The sequence below is a fragment of the Apostichopus japonicus genome, chromosome 3, assembly GCF_037975245.1.
Source record: "Apostichopus japonicus isolate 1M-3 chromosome 3, ASM3797524v1, whole genome shotgun sequence".
In the NCBI taxonomy this organism is placed as follows: Eukaryota; Metazoa; Echinodermata; class Holothuroidea; order Aspidochirotida; family Stichopodidae; genus Apostichopus; species Apostichopus japonicus.
This window is the reverse complement of record NC_092563.1, coordinates 811,287-828,542: the sequence shown is the minus strand read 5'-3', so window position 1 is coordinate 828,542 and position 17,256 is coordinate 811,287. Positions and strand designations below refer to the sequence as shown.

The 17,256-nt window shown below is 38.4% G+C and overlaps 4 protein-coding genes across 6 annotated transcripts in view; 1 reads left to right on the top strand and 3 right to left on the bottom strand.

Moving 5' to 3' along the window:
- The window catches only part of LOC139958882 (anoctamin-10-like), a 59,434-nt gene that overhangs the window by 15,975 nt on the left and 26,203 nt on the right, over positions 1-17,256 (top strand). The gene's annotated exons all lie outside the window — the stretch shown is intronic.
- On the bottom strand, positions 628-3,341 carry LOC139958902 (uncharacterized). The gene is made up of 2 exons (XM_071956340.1): positions 3,110-3,341; positions 628-2,306 (listed from the first exon to the last, which is right to left on the bottom strand). The coding sequence occupies exons 1-2, from the start codon at positions 3,212-3,214 to the stop codon at positions 1,389-1,391; spliced, it is 1,023 nt and encodes a 340-aa protein (XP_071812441.1). The 5' UTR covers positions 3,215-3,341; the 3' UTR covers positions 628-1,388.
- On the bottom strand, positions 4,443-8,010 carry LOC139958911 (uncharacterized). Its single transcript, XM_071956352.1, has 2 exons — positions 7,392-8,010; positions 4,443-5,565 (listed from the first exon to the last, which is right to left on the bottom strand). The coding sequence occupies exons 1-2, from the start codon at positions 7,494-7,496 to the stop codon at positions 4,660-4,662; spliced, it is 1,011 nt and encodes a 336-aa protein (XP_071812453.1). The 5' UTR covers positions 7,497-8,010; the 3' UTR covers positions 4,443-4,659.
- On the bottom strand, positions 10,889-16,875 carry LOC139958898 (uncharacterized). The gene is made up of 2 exons (XM_071956327.1): positions 16,383-16,875; positions 10,889-13,001 (listed from the first exon to the last, which is right to left on the bottom strand). The coding sequence occupies exons 1-2, from the start codon at positions 16,629-16,631 to the stop codon at positions 12,090-12,092; spliced, it is 1,161 nt and encodes a 386-aa protein (XP_071812428.1). The 5' UTR covers positions 16,632-16,875; the 3' UTR covers positions 10,889-12,089.

Sequence of the window (17,256 nt, the reverse complement as noted above, 5' to 3'; positions counted from 1 at the left end):
CGGGGTCATGCACACATTAATTCAACAAATGTAGCTTCTATTGATAGGGTTAGGCATAATATCGACAGCATGTGGTTCATATCCTTTGCAAAATTCTGCGCCTTGTTAAAATCATTACCTCAAAAAGAGCAATTTCTGGAGATATCTTCAGATCGAATTTAGCATCAAATGTGGCAGCATTTTGCATCTAGCCCATCCTCCGTATGCGAAAATTTTCCAAAGGGGAGGGGGGGGGCAGCGGCGGCGGAACCGGGGGGCTTGCAATCTGAGAAATTGCAGGCTTGAGACCCATATTTTAGGGCTAGGTATTCGCAGCATAAAACACTCGGGAAGTGTCGTTTCCGGCCATCTGGGGGTTTGAAAAACCCAAAATTTTCTTGTACGCTCCGCGCCAACCGATGGTGGCGCTCCGCTTAGATAGTCTCTACACATTAGTCCCCCCCCAATAATTTTCCCGTTCCGCCGCGCCTGGAGGGGCACCCCCTCCCCTTAGACCCCTCCCCAGCACGTTGATCCGTATCCACCTAAGTGCCCCCCCATCAAATGCTGGTGCCCCCCCTGTGCCCCCCCAGACTGAAAAGTCTGGTGACGCCACTGAAGGTAACCCAACTAATAACTGTTACAGACGTCCCAGCAATAGTTGCCTGTCTGTCTCTCTGTCTGTCTGTATGTCTCTCTGTCTGTCTGTCTCTCTCTGCGAACAAAGGAGACAGTCTAAAGATGTCAAGCTTGGACAGCTCCATTTAAAAATGTTCTTGGAGTCTCTTTCACAGCGACAGTATTTGTAAGCTCTTGGAAGTTTTCAACAAAATACCCAATGTTGCAGGAAAGTTAACTAACAAAGTTGTTCTGCATTATTTGTAAGATCTGATACACGGGTGGGTAATGGGCGGGCTGCACATTGTCTGTGGCCCACTAGAAGGAATCAAAACCCTATTTATGAGGCCCACTGGGAAAAACATGCAATGTGTATATACTAGAGGGAGTTTGTAAAGCCACTTGCTTCAAGTGCTTGAATAATTGACATGCTAAAAATCAAGTTCTGAATTCCATTGATATTGATGTTCACATTCTACTGCCAGCAGCAAGATGCAAGTGCTCTTTTTTCTACTAGCAAACAGCAAACTCCAGTTGTATTTTATAGCCGGTTGAAAGCCTGAATTCCGAAGCCAGGTGGAGGGAACTGAACACGTTTAGTTTGTCCCATGACTTGACACTCCTTCAGGGAGATTATTGACAGTGTGACTCTTATATTGATGTATAGTGGATATTTCTTCAGGTAACTCTTAAAGTCGATTCCAAACCTGATCGCTGCCTATGCCTCCACTCACAGCATATAAAGATTATATCAAAATAGAAATTAAAAATGTACGTAATATTATGGTTGGTCAATTTTTATTTTCAAGGTTTTTCATTGCCATTTCTATTCTTTCTACTGAATATTGAGGAAAATACCGCCTGATTGTGGTAAGTAGTTGAGATGTGTCCGTGATCTTGGTTACGTGCGTTTTCCCATACTTATCTACAGTGAGACACTGTTGTCTTGTTATATTGACCATCACACCGTCTGGGTATCCCAGCAGCAGTAAATCATTGTGTACTTCTGGAAATACACTGGCATCATCGCAAAATGTCTGATTCACTTTGACAAAATATGGAGCACTTTGAGGTTCAAATATGTTGTAAGTGAATAATACTTTCCAGTATTGATCATCTTCGACAAAGAAATGACAGCGGTCAGTCAGTTTGGTTATATCGGAAAGGTCAACTCTCTTGCACATATGCACAAAGCCCGGGCTTACCATAAAGCACTTGTAGCAGAAGATTGGTGTGCCGTAGGAAGGCGAAGAACGGTCAAAGTCGATGGGGACAGCTTCAGTGGTCAGATAGGGATTACCAGGATCCAGAACGTAAAGTTGATCCGTCTGGGTGAGGTTTCGGACGACGATCCCGACGTGACCAAAGAAGCGAACGCTCCCCCAATGAAATATGCTGGCAGGTACGCAGTACGTCTGTAGTCCTAAGCGCCTTAACACTGCCTCTATGAAAGGGTTAATTATGAAGCAATTTCCACCTTGTTTAGTAAACATGAAATGTTTACCCTCTTCCAAAGTTGGGTTTTTGATACCATCCTTAGAGAAAAATGTTAGATTAGTGTAAGGTGCACATAACTTTATTTGACTCAACATGAACCCAAGAAAGGATAGGGGATTTTCCCTCAAAAGGCTCTCCCATTTTGTGATCTTCAAGGTTTGCTCAAGATACGAAACGGCTTCTGTTTTCGACAGTGGGTAGGTCTCATTTGCCTGTCAGAAGAAGATAAAGAAGTGAGATGATTGAATCTTTTGAACCAATTTCATGCATACTTGCAGTTTATTAATAAAATTACCTTGTCAACATTGTATTCTCAATTGTCATTAGAGTAATTGGTGATAATGTTTTGTATTAATACAAGTAGTACTGAAATGTCTCCCTCATTCCCTCCAAATGTTGCTGCCAGATGGTATAGATTAGTCTTTTCAATCTTTCAATAAAAAAAAGTGAGAAATATCCACCCCCACCCTCATGTCAGGTGTGGCGAAGTGTTGCACTATGCACCTTGTTTTGAGTTTGCAGCTAATTCGTACGTACCCAAAAAGTTTCAGAAGGGGAACGTAGGAAGGGCCATCCCTCTCCCCTGGGTCCACTTTGGTAACGTTTTGCTTTATTCATCAAAGCATGACAAATAAAGTCCAACAGGCTAGACTTACAAAAGGTATAGCACTTACATATATTAGAATTATAGCCATCCCCATTTTAACAATCTACCACATATTTATATTAAACTATTTAAATAATTTATTAAATTCTATATATTATTTAAATTATTAAACTAAATAAGTAAATAGTTCCTGCCTTGAGTTATCCTTGAACAGCTCTGCCCAAACCTGACAATTTCAAGCCACCGGAGCCTATATGATGTCACAGTAGGCTATGGGCTCTGTCCTGACCTAGCTGCATAGCCTAAATGGCCTTCTTGAGATCGGAAGACAGTTTGGAATACTTGCAATAGCTTCCAAAAAACAAACCGAAATGAAATACATGTTTCAAGAGCCAATGAAAGTCTCACCATGTTGGAGAGTGAGCGAGGCAGAAACAGTGCACTGCTGCCTAAATTGTTCCGAGTTTTTGAAAATAATCTGTACGCAGTTGAAAGTAAGCTCAAGTTTGCCATTTTGACTATATTTCTTCAACAGTAATTTCTCTATAATATCCATCAAATCCTGTATAAGAAGGTTTGCACTCTAGCCTGGCCTCTTGCACTCTGGTCTGTCAAAACATGTAAACAACAAATGACTTCCAACAAAGGAATGTATTGATAATAATACTGGTACTGTACTCAGTAATATATGACTAGGAGAGACACACACAGATTGCTATTCTGTACTAAGGCCTGTACTTAGGCCTGTACTAAAGCCTGTACTAAGTGCATTATTGAATTGCCAACTAATCAGTCATCCATCCATGGACAGCGTCCTGCCAGTGTGCTATTATTCAGCAGCACTGGAGTATCCTCACACTGGGTGGAAAGGTCAAGGTGCTGTGAAATGAGTTATAGTCCAGGCTGGTCATGAGCCTTAGGCTGGGGTCATTGTGATCTATACATACCAGGAATCAACTGATTTCATCAGACCACATAAAAACATTAAGAGGACAATGGGAGAGGATGAAGATAAAGAATGGACAAAGATTTGTGATGCATTAGCATAACATATTATTTATTAGATTATTTACTCCAAGATTGCAAAAAAGGTTTCAATTGCCCTGGTATTACAACCTTTTTAATGTGGGGGGGGGGGGGGTGGTTGCAATTATTAGGGTAAAAGATGCCTTGATATGCCTACAATATAATTGGTGTTTGTTAGTTATCTTGGCTATATTGCACAGAGTGCTAAATTTAAAACACATTACAGCTACAGCTACTGTTACGAACATTTCAACTCTTTGTTTCCTTGATATTTCAATTACACACTCATTCACAGAGAGGGGTAATTAATACCAACTGTACAGGAAAACCATGCTTACTTGGCCTAGCTTACATGAGAGCATCTTTCCAATAACCTCAACCATTTTTTATCTTTGTTTTGTTAGACCAGGGAGCAGCTGTTTATCAAACTGGTTAGACTGATCTCAAAAGTGTTAGCTTATTCTGTTTGTTGGATGAGGGGTGGGGGGAGGGGGCGGTTACCCCACCCCTCTCTGGTTTGAATAAGTTGTGACTGAGATAGACACGGCTACCTATACTTGTGCTGATCTGGTTAGGTTTGCATTGTAATGTACAGTTATAGGCCTAGCATCAACATGCTGTGGGGAACTTTGAAAGCCTTTTGATGTGGGGCAGAAAAAATTCCATTTGGATCGTAATTGTGCTCACCTGCACGTGGATCCATCCACAAGCACGTCAGTCAGACTCCCTGTTCCCCCCACCCACTTCCCTCACTTTGAGCAGAAAATTGATGCCCATGACTGAATGCATACCATGCCAAGTTTCAGAAGTTGCTGTAGTTAAAAATTTGGAGAATTATAACGACTATATCAACATTAAACATTTACTTGGAGAACATATACTAATAGACCATAGCTATGTGTGAGGTTGATCTTTAGCTTCAGTTCATCGTGTTATCTAAAGTAACGTTTGGCAGCGTTATTAATCTCTTCCTCAGTATATTGTGGGAAATACTTGAAGACAGTCTCCATGAAATGTTCTTTGGTTTCAATCATTGTCACATCTTTGTGTCCATCTTCGGTGATTGTTGTACATCGGCTCTGTGTAATGTTCACCATCAGTCTGTTTGGGTATCCCACCAATAAAAACAACTGAAATGCTTTGGACAAAAGGTCAGGATTGGATACGACTTCATGGTAGCCTTTTAGAATATCAGGAAAATGTGATAATTTTGTGGTCCTGAAAACTGTGAGTACTTCCCAGCAATCCTCGTCCTCATAGTAAATAAGACGGGCTTCCCCAGGAGACGTCTTTGGCTGTTTTACCTTTGTGCAAAAATGGATCACGCCTGGACTGGCATTAAAGAATTTGTACGGTATATTTCTGATTGTGTAAGTCGGCGAGACTCTAGTGAAATTGAAACATATCGGACTCAAGAAATAACGGCTGCCAACGTCAATCAAGTGCTTGCTTCCGGGATGGGTCAAGTCGTGGACTAAGATTGCCAGGTGGTTGTCTTCGATATAGTTTCTCCACCGATACACACTGGACCAAACACCTAAGCTTCTAAAGTTGAAGTGGTTGAGTACAGCTTGTGCAAAGGCATTTAGACCTATGCAACTTGTTCCTTTCATGGTCACTACTGCCTTCTTGAACTCATGTATGCTTAAGACATTTATGTTCCCTTCTGATGTAAACTCTGGTATATTGGTGAATGGTAGCTTGTATTTCATTTGCTCCACAAAAGTATTCAGAAATAGTTGCCGGTCTTCTGTTGCCAACTTTTCAGGGTTTGGTATTTCCAATTTGACTTCCAGGAAAGAGAGGGCTTCATGTTTTGTGAGAGGATAGGTCACGGCCTGTAAAGAACAATTAAGAAACCAGAAAGAAACTTTTATTATGAATGAAATATCTCTCGATGAAAGTGTTTATGCCCGTTTTACGTTTGTCAGATGTGCTAGTTTGCTTTGTAATATAGAGATGATCATTTGCCTTACAAAGCTAGGTCAGTGGTTAGTTAACCTGGGGAGGGGGAAGCAAGGGGGGCAGGGAGAAGCCAGGGGGCAGGGAGATGGGGAAAGGCAGGAGACGGTGTGTGAAATACCATGATTATAGGGGGTATGACTATTGTTCATGATTTTTTTTTTTCCTGTTCTGATGGGTCAAAAATTTGTAAGATAGGGTTACCAAATGTCAGGATTCATCAGGATTGCATCATGATTGCAACACAAAACGTTGGCTCAGATTTTCAAGAGGTCTTTGCAACATTAAAACAAAGAGCATTCACTGTAGTTTTACAATTCATAAAATAAGAAAAGTACACATGTGGTTTGCATAGCTACAGTACATAAATACCGGAAGCATGATAGCCTATTATTATATTGTTTTCAAACATGATAGCTTTTAATTGGAATCACAAAGTTGCTATAACCTATTTCATGATATAAGAACTTTTTGACTTACTGGTTTAAAAGTGTAAAGACATATATATATATATATATATATATATATATATATATATATATATATATATGGGATTTGGCTATTAGGTATATTTCAAAACTGTAAAGATTGTACATATATTTTTGCCAAGTATTTTGCCAGTTAGGCTGTCTAGTGAATTAATTCTCTCATAGACTCACAATTATAAAGTAATATAACCATCTGTTTTTGAATTGATTTATTTATTGATTGATTTATTTATTACATCATTAATGTTAAGTCCTAGATGCACAGTGACAGAGAATAAAGTTTGAATTGCTTCACTGTAATTTTTTGTTCTGTCCATGATGGGCAACACCAAATAATGAGAGAGTATTCATATTATAAACATCATCTTTTGAAGTAGTAAAGATACCATAAAAGTAAACTGATGCTTTTTGTGCAAGTTGAATATAAATTACTTCAACACTACAGTACAATGAAAGTTTGTAGTTTGCTTCAATAGTACTTCAACACTACATTAAAGTTTGTATTTTGCTTCGGTAGTAATTACTTCAACACTACAATGAAAGTTTGTAGTTTGCTTTAATAGTACTTACTTCAACACTACATTAAAGTTTGTAGTTTGCTTCAATAGAGTTTACTTCAGCACTACAAGGAAAGTGTGTAGTTTGCTTCAATAGTACTTCAACACTACATTAAAGTTTGTAGTTTGCTTCAATAGTACTTACTTCAACACTACAATGAAATTTGTAGTATCTTAGCAGTATCTTAGCCTAGGTAGTCTTGCTTGAAACATCTTGTCAGCTTTAATATATTTTTTTCAGGTAGTTGTTAACATTTTCCAGTTGTGCAAAGATTGTCTGACAAACAAGCTACAATACACTTCCCTTAGTTAACATAGCTAACTGTGGTAGCTGTTAGCTAAGTTACAGACCAATACATGATAATATGAACAACAAGTTGTGCAATAAACATTGCACTGAAGTACTATTGTGTAGTACTGTGATATGGGTGACCTAGCTTTGATCCCCTCTTGTTGCCCTGGGAGATTTAAACATATTACATGCGGGTGGGAGCATGGTCCTGGCCTTACCTACACTGTCACGACAGAGAAAGATGAGATTGGAAGACAGTTTGGAATACTTACAATTGTTAGTATTCCAAACTGTCTTAAGCTATTAATAGTTTCCAAAAAAGCAAAACTCTAAATGAAATGAATAAGAGCCAATGAAAGTCTCACCATGTTGGAGAGTGAGCGAGGCAGAAACAGTGCACTGCTGCCTAAATTAATCCGAGTTTTTGAAAATAATCTGTACGCAGTTGAAAGTAAGCTCAAGTTTGCCATTTTGACTGTATTCCTTCAGCAGTAATTTCTCTATAGTTTCCATAAAATCCTGTATAAGAAGGTTTGCACTCTGGCCTGGCCTCTTGCACTCTGGTCTGTCAATGGTACATATATGTAAAAACCATATGACTTCCAACAAAGGAGTGTATTGATAATAAGAACCGGTCACTATACTCAGTAATATATGACTAGGAGAGACACACACAGGTTGCTATTCTGTGGTGACCTGTTCTTTATGCCTCTTCACTGTGTGTTAATATTGAATGGCCATCTAATCGGTCATCCATCCATGGATAGCATTCAGCAGCACTGGAGTATCCTCACCCTGCAGGGTGGAACGGTCAAGGTGCTGTGAAATGAGTTATAGTTCAGGCTGAATTGCTTCACTGTAATTTTTTGTTCTGTCTTGACCTTGGATAAATAGGGTTAACTTTCAATCAGACTAGAGGTGTGAAGTCCATGATGGGCAGCTACTGTGGCAGCTGTTAGCTAAGTTACTGTCCAATACATGATAATATGAACAACAAGTGGTGCAATAAACCAGGGAGTTGTTATGGAACAACTCCCTGAATAAACATTGCCCTGAAGAACTATTGTGTAGTGCTGTGATATGGGTGACTTTTGACCCCCTCCAGTTGCACTGGGAGCGGGAGCATGGTCTTGGCCTTACCTACACTGTGTCATACACAACAGAGAATATTTGTTTTATAAACTACAGACTTTGGTGTTTACATATTGACACAATTCAAATATTCAGAACTGAAAGAGTCTTTACCAAGTGTGACAGTTAAATAACAAGGCACCTATTTGTGGTACCACGCGGCTATAAACGGACTAACCAGCTTAAGTTGACTGTAAGTTAAGGTGCTGGCTTTTTAGGGATAAAGAAAAGAAAAGAAAAATAACAAAGATGATGTAATTGCCGCAGTACATGTACTACTGTAGGCTAGGCCTACATTCAGGTATGAGAAATGTATGTTGGAAGCACAGAAGTAATCTTTGAATGTATCTAAGAGAACAGTCCTTTGTCCTTGGTACCGGTTACTTTTAATGTAATAAACTAATATATATTGTAATAAATTCATGATAAGTAGATCTTGTTTACTTAGTAGTGATAAGAAGTAACAACCTATTAAGCCATAATGGTCAAAGTACACAGAGGCTGGCGAAGACGGGAATTAGAGATCTCCCTCAAAAGCTTATTAAAATAGTCCTCCAGTAACAGTTATAAGGGGGAGAAAATAAATGTATATGATAATTGAAAAATTGCTCCTTGGTAAGAAAAGAAGAGCATTGTTTCATATGATAGATATAATTAATTCACTTCACACATGACTAAACTGCTTTAATCAAGTTTGCTGAACAAAATCTTGTAGCTGAGACACATGTTTGTAGCATTCCTCGACACATATGTTTTTAGCATTCCTCCCTTTGCCTGCTAAAACCTTCCTTCATATGACCTCTGACCTATTATTACCATCCCCTATCTTTTTACCCACTATTGGCTGATTATCATTGCCAAGTTTGGTCATAATTAGATTTACACCAAAATTAAGAAGATTGGTGTGTATTGACCTAGCTACTATGATGTATAAACTTGAATTAATATACAGAAAAACTTTCGTCAGGACCAAGCCGAATGGCCTGCGAAAAACAACAGCCTTTTCAACTATAGTGTTGATGGATGGTAAATTTGCTAGGCATTGCGTACGCCATGTGAACTAACTGTGATTACTTTTTTGTTCTTGCTAATAATATCATTAAAACTGTGTTAACTTGCCTGTACTATATGCATTAGTTGTGTTACCTTTACCCTAACCCAAATCTATTGCTTGTTGGTGGAGGGTACAGGTCATTTGGGTTCAGTAGAGGTTACACTCTGGAAATTTTAAACATGACAGCATAAGATTTCAGTTTCATCAGACGTCACATTGGCATACAAATTTCCTATAATGAATAAAAGAGCCCAGTTATTCATGGTGAAGGTCAAGGGTCATTTGAAGTCAGCAAGGGCAAGTGTAGAAACCTTAAAAGCACTGTTGCTGGATAATTTTTATTTCAAGTTTAGACTTCTAATTTGCTACAAGTCAATGGTTGTTTAAAGGCTAGCAGAAACAATTCCCTGAAAACCTTTCTTCTTAGTTAGGGAGTGGTCAGTTATAAGCTTTGGGTTTCAGTATGACATTTTGTACAAGGACATGGTGTACAGAAACGCACATACTTTGTCAGACCTTAAATGATATTATTATTATGAAATTGAGCATGATTTGCACTTTTAAGAACCTAATTAGTAATTCCTGAAAGTTTAAACCAATGTCAGGGTAATATTTCATTGCTTTCACTATCTTGGTATACATCCATGCTCTCACCATGCTTCATTGTTACAGGTTTAAGACGCCCGTTTAAGATGTCATTTGTATGTAAGTTTAGCCAGAAATTACTGCACAATATCTTAAAACTGTTCTGAATTCTCAATATTAAAGTCCTCAGGGATTCATTTTGAAACAGAACATATGACCTTATCCCATAACAGTTGCCCTAATCGCTGCTTACTATTTCAACAAGTACATTTAGTGACAAATATCGTCCAAATATTTGCCCAAATATGATGCTAATTAAAGGTTATTTGAAGTCAGCAGAGGTCAAAGTCTGGAAACCTTGTAAGCTTTCAACTCAGCCACATCTATGATGAATGGCTTTTCTGTGTCAGGATTTGACCTTTCCTCTATTAAGTGGCTGAGAGGGATTTCCCCCACTTCCACTAATGACTGTTATTAGTCATCAACCAATCAATCATTGCGGAAGAGTAATACCTTTGCAATGATCAAGTTATCTGGAACTCTTGTCTTATGTTCTGGTACTTATTTAAGGACAGATTTGCATCAGTTAGTAGTTACAGTACTTTATCCATTAGGTGATTCCATATACAGTATAAACTATCAGGCTAGGTCTTAACTAGGCTCACTAAGCCTGCTGGCTTTCTGGTTCAAAATGCTTTCCAAATTTTTTGAGCAACTATCACTGTTATTTGCGGTCATTGAATGACATACGTCATCCATGAACAACACTGGTGGTACATTGAGAAATAAACAAGAACATAAGATGAGACATTTAATGATAATATCTTACGGGTCCCCCCCCCCCTTTTCGTTATGCACAGAATCACTTATGAATACTGTAGTTGGAGATTTTACATCATTGTGAATGGTTGGAACATGTGTTACGAGACTGCTAGCTATCTATAGGAGGGATTCAACCACTTGAGATTAACCGACAGTCACAAACATAAAAGAATAGAGGAGAAAGGAGAATTTGTTCTGTTGTTGAACTATAATCAAAAGATACATTACATTAACACACATTCATTTCGATCGCTTGCAATAGAGTGAAGTAGCTGAGAGAGTTGGCGCGGCTAGTTTGGTTTTCGGAAGAGCGTGGTTTGAAATTGGTCCAACTCGAGAACATCCAAATGAACTATAACATCCTCCAGGTAAACGGATTGACGGAATGTAAGTTCAATAAGCGAGAGAGAGATAAAACTGCATAGATGTATTCATTGCATGTAAAATCCATGTGGAAGCAGGCACAGGCAGAACAGAATGGCAATGTAAAATTTGGCAAAGTAGAACGGCGTTGACAGATAATGAAAAGATAGGCAACATGTGTAGTGAAGAGAGACACCCTTCTTGTTTGGCGGAGTGAATAGAACTAACTCAATGAAAGCTGTACTGCCAAAGAGGAGCTTGCACGGCGTAGCGATTATGTTACACTTAATTTGTATTAACACATTCCTAGGTGTGCACAATCAGTTAAACTTAACTACGTACGTTGTATAATTGTATTATTCCTAAGGTTTACACAATCAATTACACTTAAATACGTACATTGTATAAGTGTATTATTCCTAAGGTTTACACAATCATTTAAACTTAACCAAGTATGTTGTAAAATGTTTTATCCCTAAGGTTTACACAATCAATTAAACTTAACTACGTATTTTGTATCATAAATGTATTATTCGTAAGGTTTACACAATCAATTAAACTTAACTACGTACGTTGTATAAATGTATTATTCGTAAGGTTTACACAATCAATTAAACGTAACCTATGTACATTGTAGAAATGTATTATTCCTAAGGTTTACACAATTAAACTTAACTACGTATGTTGTATAAATGTATTCACACATTCCTAAGGTTTACATAATCAATTAAACTTTCGATGTACATTCCTTGCATAGAATGCACAGACCTCACAACACATGCCTTTCTTTCAGTCCAATAAATGTAACCATTACTTGACGAAAGAAGCTAGGATTCTTATAAGAAAAACATTCACAACTCAATCTAAACAAGGAAAATAATAGGGACAATCAACATTTACCAAAGGAAAGTGAACTAAATATGCCAAAGTCGAAAACAAAAAACGGGGAATGTTCAATATTTCCTTGAAACAAGGATTGCTTCATTTGGTAACAGTCACCTTCAAACGACCATATTTAGGAGTTAAGACAAGCAATTTTGACATTGTCACATTCTGTCTGTTGGAATTATATCCATTTCAGGTATTATTTGATTAGCATGGTTTCTCTTTATGTGCTACTATTATCGATGTTGTTAATGGTATTCCGAATTTGTTCAAGTGAGAATTGAGGGAAATATTTTAATACCATTTCAGTAAGGTGATCGTTATCTGCAATCTTTGTGATCTCAACCCTGCCATCAGAAGTCATTGTCATACACTTCTTCAGCTTCATGTTAACCCACAGATCTTTATAATATCCCACTAGTAGTAAGTCGTTAAAAACGCCGGTAACTTTCTGAGCTTCGAGAACATCAATGTTTAATTTTAAGGCGTCTGAGAGATTCTTTTCTTCCATTGTTCGTAAAGTTATCAATACTTCCCACCATTTGTCATCTTCATAATATATTAGTTGAGAGTTTCCAGGTTTGGTTCCAGGTTGTTGTATTTCCTGGCAAAACTGTATGATACCGTTACTGACCTGAAAATACTTGTACAAAATATTTCTGTTCTTATAAGTGGAAGAAGCTCTTCTAAAATCCAGTGAGACAGGAGCACAAAGATGGAACTGGTTTCCAATATCTACCAGATGTGTGGATCCTGTCTGGGTGAGATCCCTAACGACCACTGCAAGGTGGTGATCCCTTAAAGGATCCCGCCAACGATAGGCACTGCCGGGAATCTGGTGCGTCTTGAAACCGAGGTTTTCTAGGACCGCTTTCACAAATGTGTTGATGACCATGCAGTTCCCTCCTTGAGCCAACATCATCGCATCTTTGCACTGACTCAGGGAGGGGAGGTGAGGACCCTCTTGGGAGGATAGGAATGTCATGCTGGTGAAAGGCGTCTTCTGTTTCACCTGTTGTATCAGTCTTTGAAGAAATTCTGCTCTATCTCTGCTCAGTAATTTCTCCGGATTTTGTATATCCAGAGTGGTCTGTAGATACGAGACGGTCTCACCTCTTGTCAGAGGGTACGATAGCTGTTTTGAAGAAATGAAATGAAATTAGAGGTTTAGGTTCCAATGGTAAGCAAGGATTTAGCCAGAAAAATATCTTGAGCAAACAAACAAGAACGAAATAGAGAAGAGTGCAATCCATGGACTCTCCTTATCGCTTCACAAACACTGAGTTTGTAAGCAGTTGATTACAGGCTACATAATAGCATGTTTAAAGTTCATGCACCTCATTCAAATAATGTCTTCACTGGAACGTCCTTGTACCTCTTCAAACAATGGGTTTGTAAGCAGTTGATTACAGGCTACATAATAGCATGTTTAAAGTTCATGCACCTCATTCAAATAATGTCTTCACTGGAACGTCCTTGTACCTCTTCAAACAATGGGTTTGTAAGCAATTGATTACAGGCTACATAATAGCATGTTTAAAGGTCATGCACCTCATTCAAATTATCTCTTCTCTGGAACGTCCTTGTACCTCTTCAAACAATGGGTTTGTAAGCAGTTGATTACAGGCTACATAATAGCATGTTTAAAGGTCATGCACCTCATTCAAATTATCTCTTTTCTGGAACGCCCTTGTACCTCTTCAAACAATGGGTTTGTAAGCAGTTGATTACAGGCTACATAATAGCATGTTTAAAGGTCATGCACCTCATTCAAATTATCTCTTCACTGGAACGTCCTTGTACCTCTTCAAACACTGGGTTTGTAAGCAGTTGATTACAGGCTACATAATGGCATGTTTAAAGGTCATGCACCTCATTCAAATTATCTCTTCACTGGAACGTCCTTGTACCTCTTCAAACAATGGGTTTGTAAGCAGTTGATTACAGGCTACATAATAGCATGTTTAAAGTTCATGCACCTCATTCAAATTATCTCTTCTCTGGAACGTCCTTGTACCTCTTCAAACAATGGGTTTGTAAGCAGTTGATTACAGGCTACATAATGGCATGTTCAAAGTTCATGCACCTCATTCAAATTATCTCTTCTCTGGAACGTCCTTGTACCTCTTCAAACAATGGGTTTGTAAGCAGTTGATTACAGGCTACATAATAGCATGTTTAAAGTTCATGCACCTCATTCAAATTATCTCTTCTCTGGAACGTCCTTGTGCCTCTTCAAACAATGGGTTTGTAAGCAGTTGATTACAGGCTACATAATGGCATGTTCAAAGTTCATGCACCTCATTCAAATTATCTCTTCTCTGGAACGTCCTTGTACCTCTTCAAACAATGGGTTTGTAAGCAGTTGATTACAGGCTACATAATAGCATGTTTAAAGTTCATGCACCTCATTCAAATTATCTCTTCTCTGGAACGTCCTTGTGCCTCTTCAAACAATGGGTTTGTAAGCAGTTGATTACAGGCTACATAATGGCATGTTCAAAGTTCATGCACCTCATTCAAATTATCTCTTCTCTGGAACGTCCTTGTACCTCTTCAAACAATGGGTTTGTAAGCAGTTGATTACAGGCTACATAATAGCATGTTTAAAGTTCATGCACCTCATTCAAATTATCTCTTCACTGGAATGTCCTTGTGCCTCTTCAAACAATGGGTTTGTAAGCAGTTGATTACAGGCTACATAATAGCATGTTTAAAGTTCATGCACCTCATTCAAATTATCTCTTCACTGGTCCTTTTACCTCTTTAAACTTTGACCTAGCTGATTCTACATTGTAAGTACATCTACATTGTCTATATGCAACATAACCTCATTGTATTCATATCAAAAAGTCACTTTCTGGGCTTTGTTTGACCTTTGACATTTCAGTTTGAAAGCCTTCAATATATAATTAAGCCACTGTCACACAGCTGGGTATTGCCATACCAAACATGAATCATATCAGCCCTGGGACTGATTTTGACATATATCACTAAATTGAAATTGGCATTTGGCTTTTGAGATCAGTTACCATGGTTACCACATATTTTGATATTGCTAGTTGCAAGTTGCAGACAGTGTGTTTAATGAGAACTTGTAACACTTCTTAACTGAAAGAAATGTGCCAGTGAATCTTACTTTAATATTATAGTTTGTTCATTTTGCACTTACACTGCAATTTTCCCTTATTGCATAGCATGGGCCTATGGAACACCGGATAAATTATTCCCTGTTTAGGCCTTGTCTGTTTGTAGGTCAGCCTAATTAGTCTAACTTTAGCACCAGGTGCTAAATAGCCTACAATAGATAGTGCTACAAATTCAAGAATGTATGTAAGGGTGTATGTATATGTATTTTAGATCCTCCTACGAGCAGGAACTCGCGAAGAAGCCTCATTGGCTTTTTAAAGCCGCAAGCTGACCGAAGTCAGGTTCTGAATTTCTATTTAACGTCCATGATTATAAATTGGCAATTGTTAACAACTCTGTAACTGGACGACATGCATTAATCTTGGAGTGACTCGAACTCGGGACCTTATGATTGGAAGGCACCGGCGTCAACCACTGAGCCTACACTCCTAAAATACAAAGCCTAGAATACAAAGCTAACATACTAACCAATCAGCCTAATACTAGAAAGTTTGCTAGCCGGTAATAATCAAAGCCTACACCCCAAATATGTTTTCATGGCTTGTTACTGCATAAAGTCACACTACCGCAACAGAACTGTTTAAAGTGATACCAAGTAAATTGGCCTATAGTATGTAAATTACTTTGAGACTCCCATGTATAGGCAGGGTCACAAAATTGCAGAAATTTGTAAAAGTTTGTGCAGGTTTACTGCCAATTCAAGCTTGTGTTAAACATTTCTGAGAGTCTAACAAACATTGCATTTCTTCTGGGACATGAACAACTATAATCTGTTCAGCTGTGACCAACTATTAAACTGTTTGCTTTCAGTGTTTCACAGGAACATTATTGGTTGCTATGTAGTCTGCCATCATATTGTCATAGACTTATACAGATACTGTACACCTATAACAAACAGATTAATTGATTCAGAACAACAACATAAAGACAACGTTGGTTGAAGTTATTCCATCAATGAGTCAGGTCATGGAGCTATTTCGTGTATAGTTATTTCATGTATAGCTATTTCTATTTGTGTCAGCTATTTCGTGTATAGATCCATGGTCAGGTCCACAGCAGTTTTGAGACCTTCAAAGAGCATTGAAAACAGCTACCTTAGTTTGAAGCTTAAATTCCAAAATACTTCCAGTGTAAGGTTTAAAAGTCTTATATACAGAGAGGAAGGATTCAAAGTTACATGACACCCGAGTGATGCATTCATTTAATGCAGCTGCCTGCAGTCACAGTTCCGAGAAATTCCCAACTGTTCAGAGGCAGGAATTTAATTAAGTGAACCGGGCAGGCAATTTCATTTAACATGAACCGTGTTCAGTTGATATATAGATATGATTTATATTAAAGTATCTTAAAGTGAAGGTTCTCCTACCAAGTTAGACTCTGAGCATCCCTCATCAGAACTCGACATACAGCATCTCTGAATAGTAGTTGGTTGAATTGATCCTTTCTTCAGCACATCACTGCTAACAAGTCCTGGGAGATGCTTGTTTCCATGGAAACACAGAGATTTCAACCCTCTTCTCAAAGAAATACAACTTAATATCTCTCTCACAAAAATGTGACTGGACGATCTGGCACAAGAGTACTTGCTACACACTGATGACACAACTAGCTGCATTTTGAAGTAAATTTCCTGTTTGATATTTTAAATCCAGTAGTTGTTACAACTGACTCAATGCTGTTTATAACTCTTCAATCTTCCATATTGTGTGAAGCAATTGTATCCACAGGGAGGGGTTGTTTAGTATCAGTTATACAGGAGTACAATAGCATACATGTGTATATATATATACTGTATGTGTGTAGGACCTATACTTTCTGCAGGCTTGATCTTCACGATATCGTTTGCTTTGGTCGTTGTAATTGTCAAAAATCAGCAGAGCATTGCAGACCTTCTCATGACTTTGTTGACCTTGATGCAACAATTGAAAAGACCGGTGCCTGTGTGGCAGTAATGAGGGTCCGGGCGTCCGTAGGACACTTATTACTAGGAAATAGTGTCTCATTTGCGTGAATAGTGTCTCAGGGACACTTTCCCTTGCTTTCTACGCCACCGTGGAAAGTGTCCGGGTTCTCTTCAAAGAGCTTTAACGTGGTTCTGTTGAGTGACAAACATTTCTGGCCCTATCTACGTTCCCTTATTACTTAAAAGGAGGTAATTTACTAGCGAAGACCAGGTTGACAATGTTATATATCGGTCAGCATCACCCTCAAAACTTGGTTAAAGTATAACTAATACTTCG

Coding starts and splice junctions, on each gene's coding strand:
- LOC139958902 (XM_071956340.1), bottom strand. CDS start 3,214: ATGGCAAACTTGAGCTTACTTTCAACTGCGTACAGATTATTTTCAAAA. Junction 2,307..3,109: donor CTCGCTCACTCTCCAACATG/GTGAGACTTTCA, acceptor TTCTTCTGACAG/GCAAATGAGACCTACCCACT.
- LOC139958911 (XM_071956352.1), bottom strand. CDS start 7,496: ATGGCAAACTTGAGCTTACTTTCAACTGCGTACAGATTATTTTCAAAA. Junction 5,566..7,391: donor CTCGCTCACTCTCCAACATG/GTGAGACTTTCA, acceptor TGTTCTTTACAG/GCCGTGACCTATCCTCTCAC.
- LOC139958898 (XM_071956327.1), bottom strand. CDS start 16,631: ATGCAGCTAGTTGTGTCATCAGTGTGTAGCAAGTACTCTTGTGCCAGA. Junction 13,002..16,382: donor GATGCTCAGAGTCTAACTTG/GTAGGAGAACCT, acceptor TCTTCAAAACAG/CTATCGTACCCTCTGACAAG.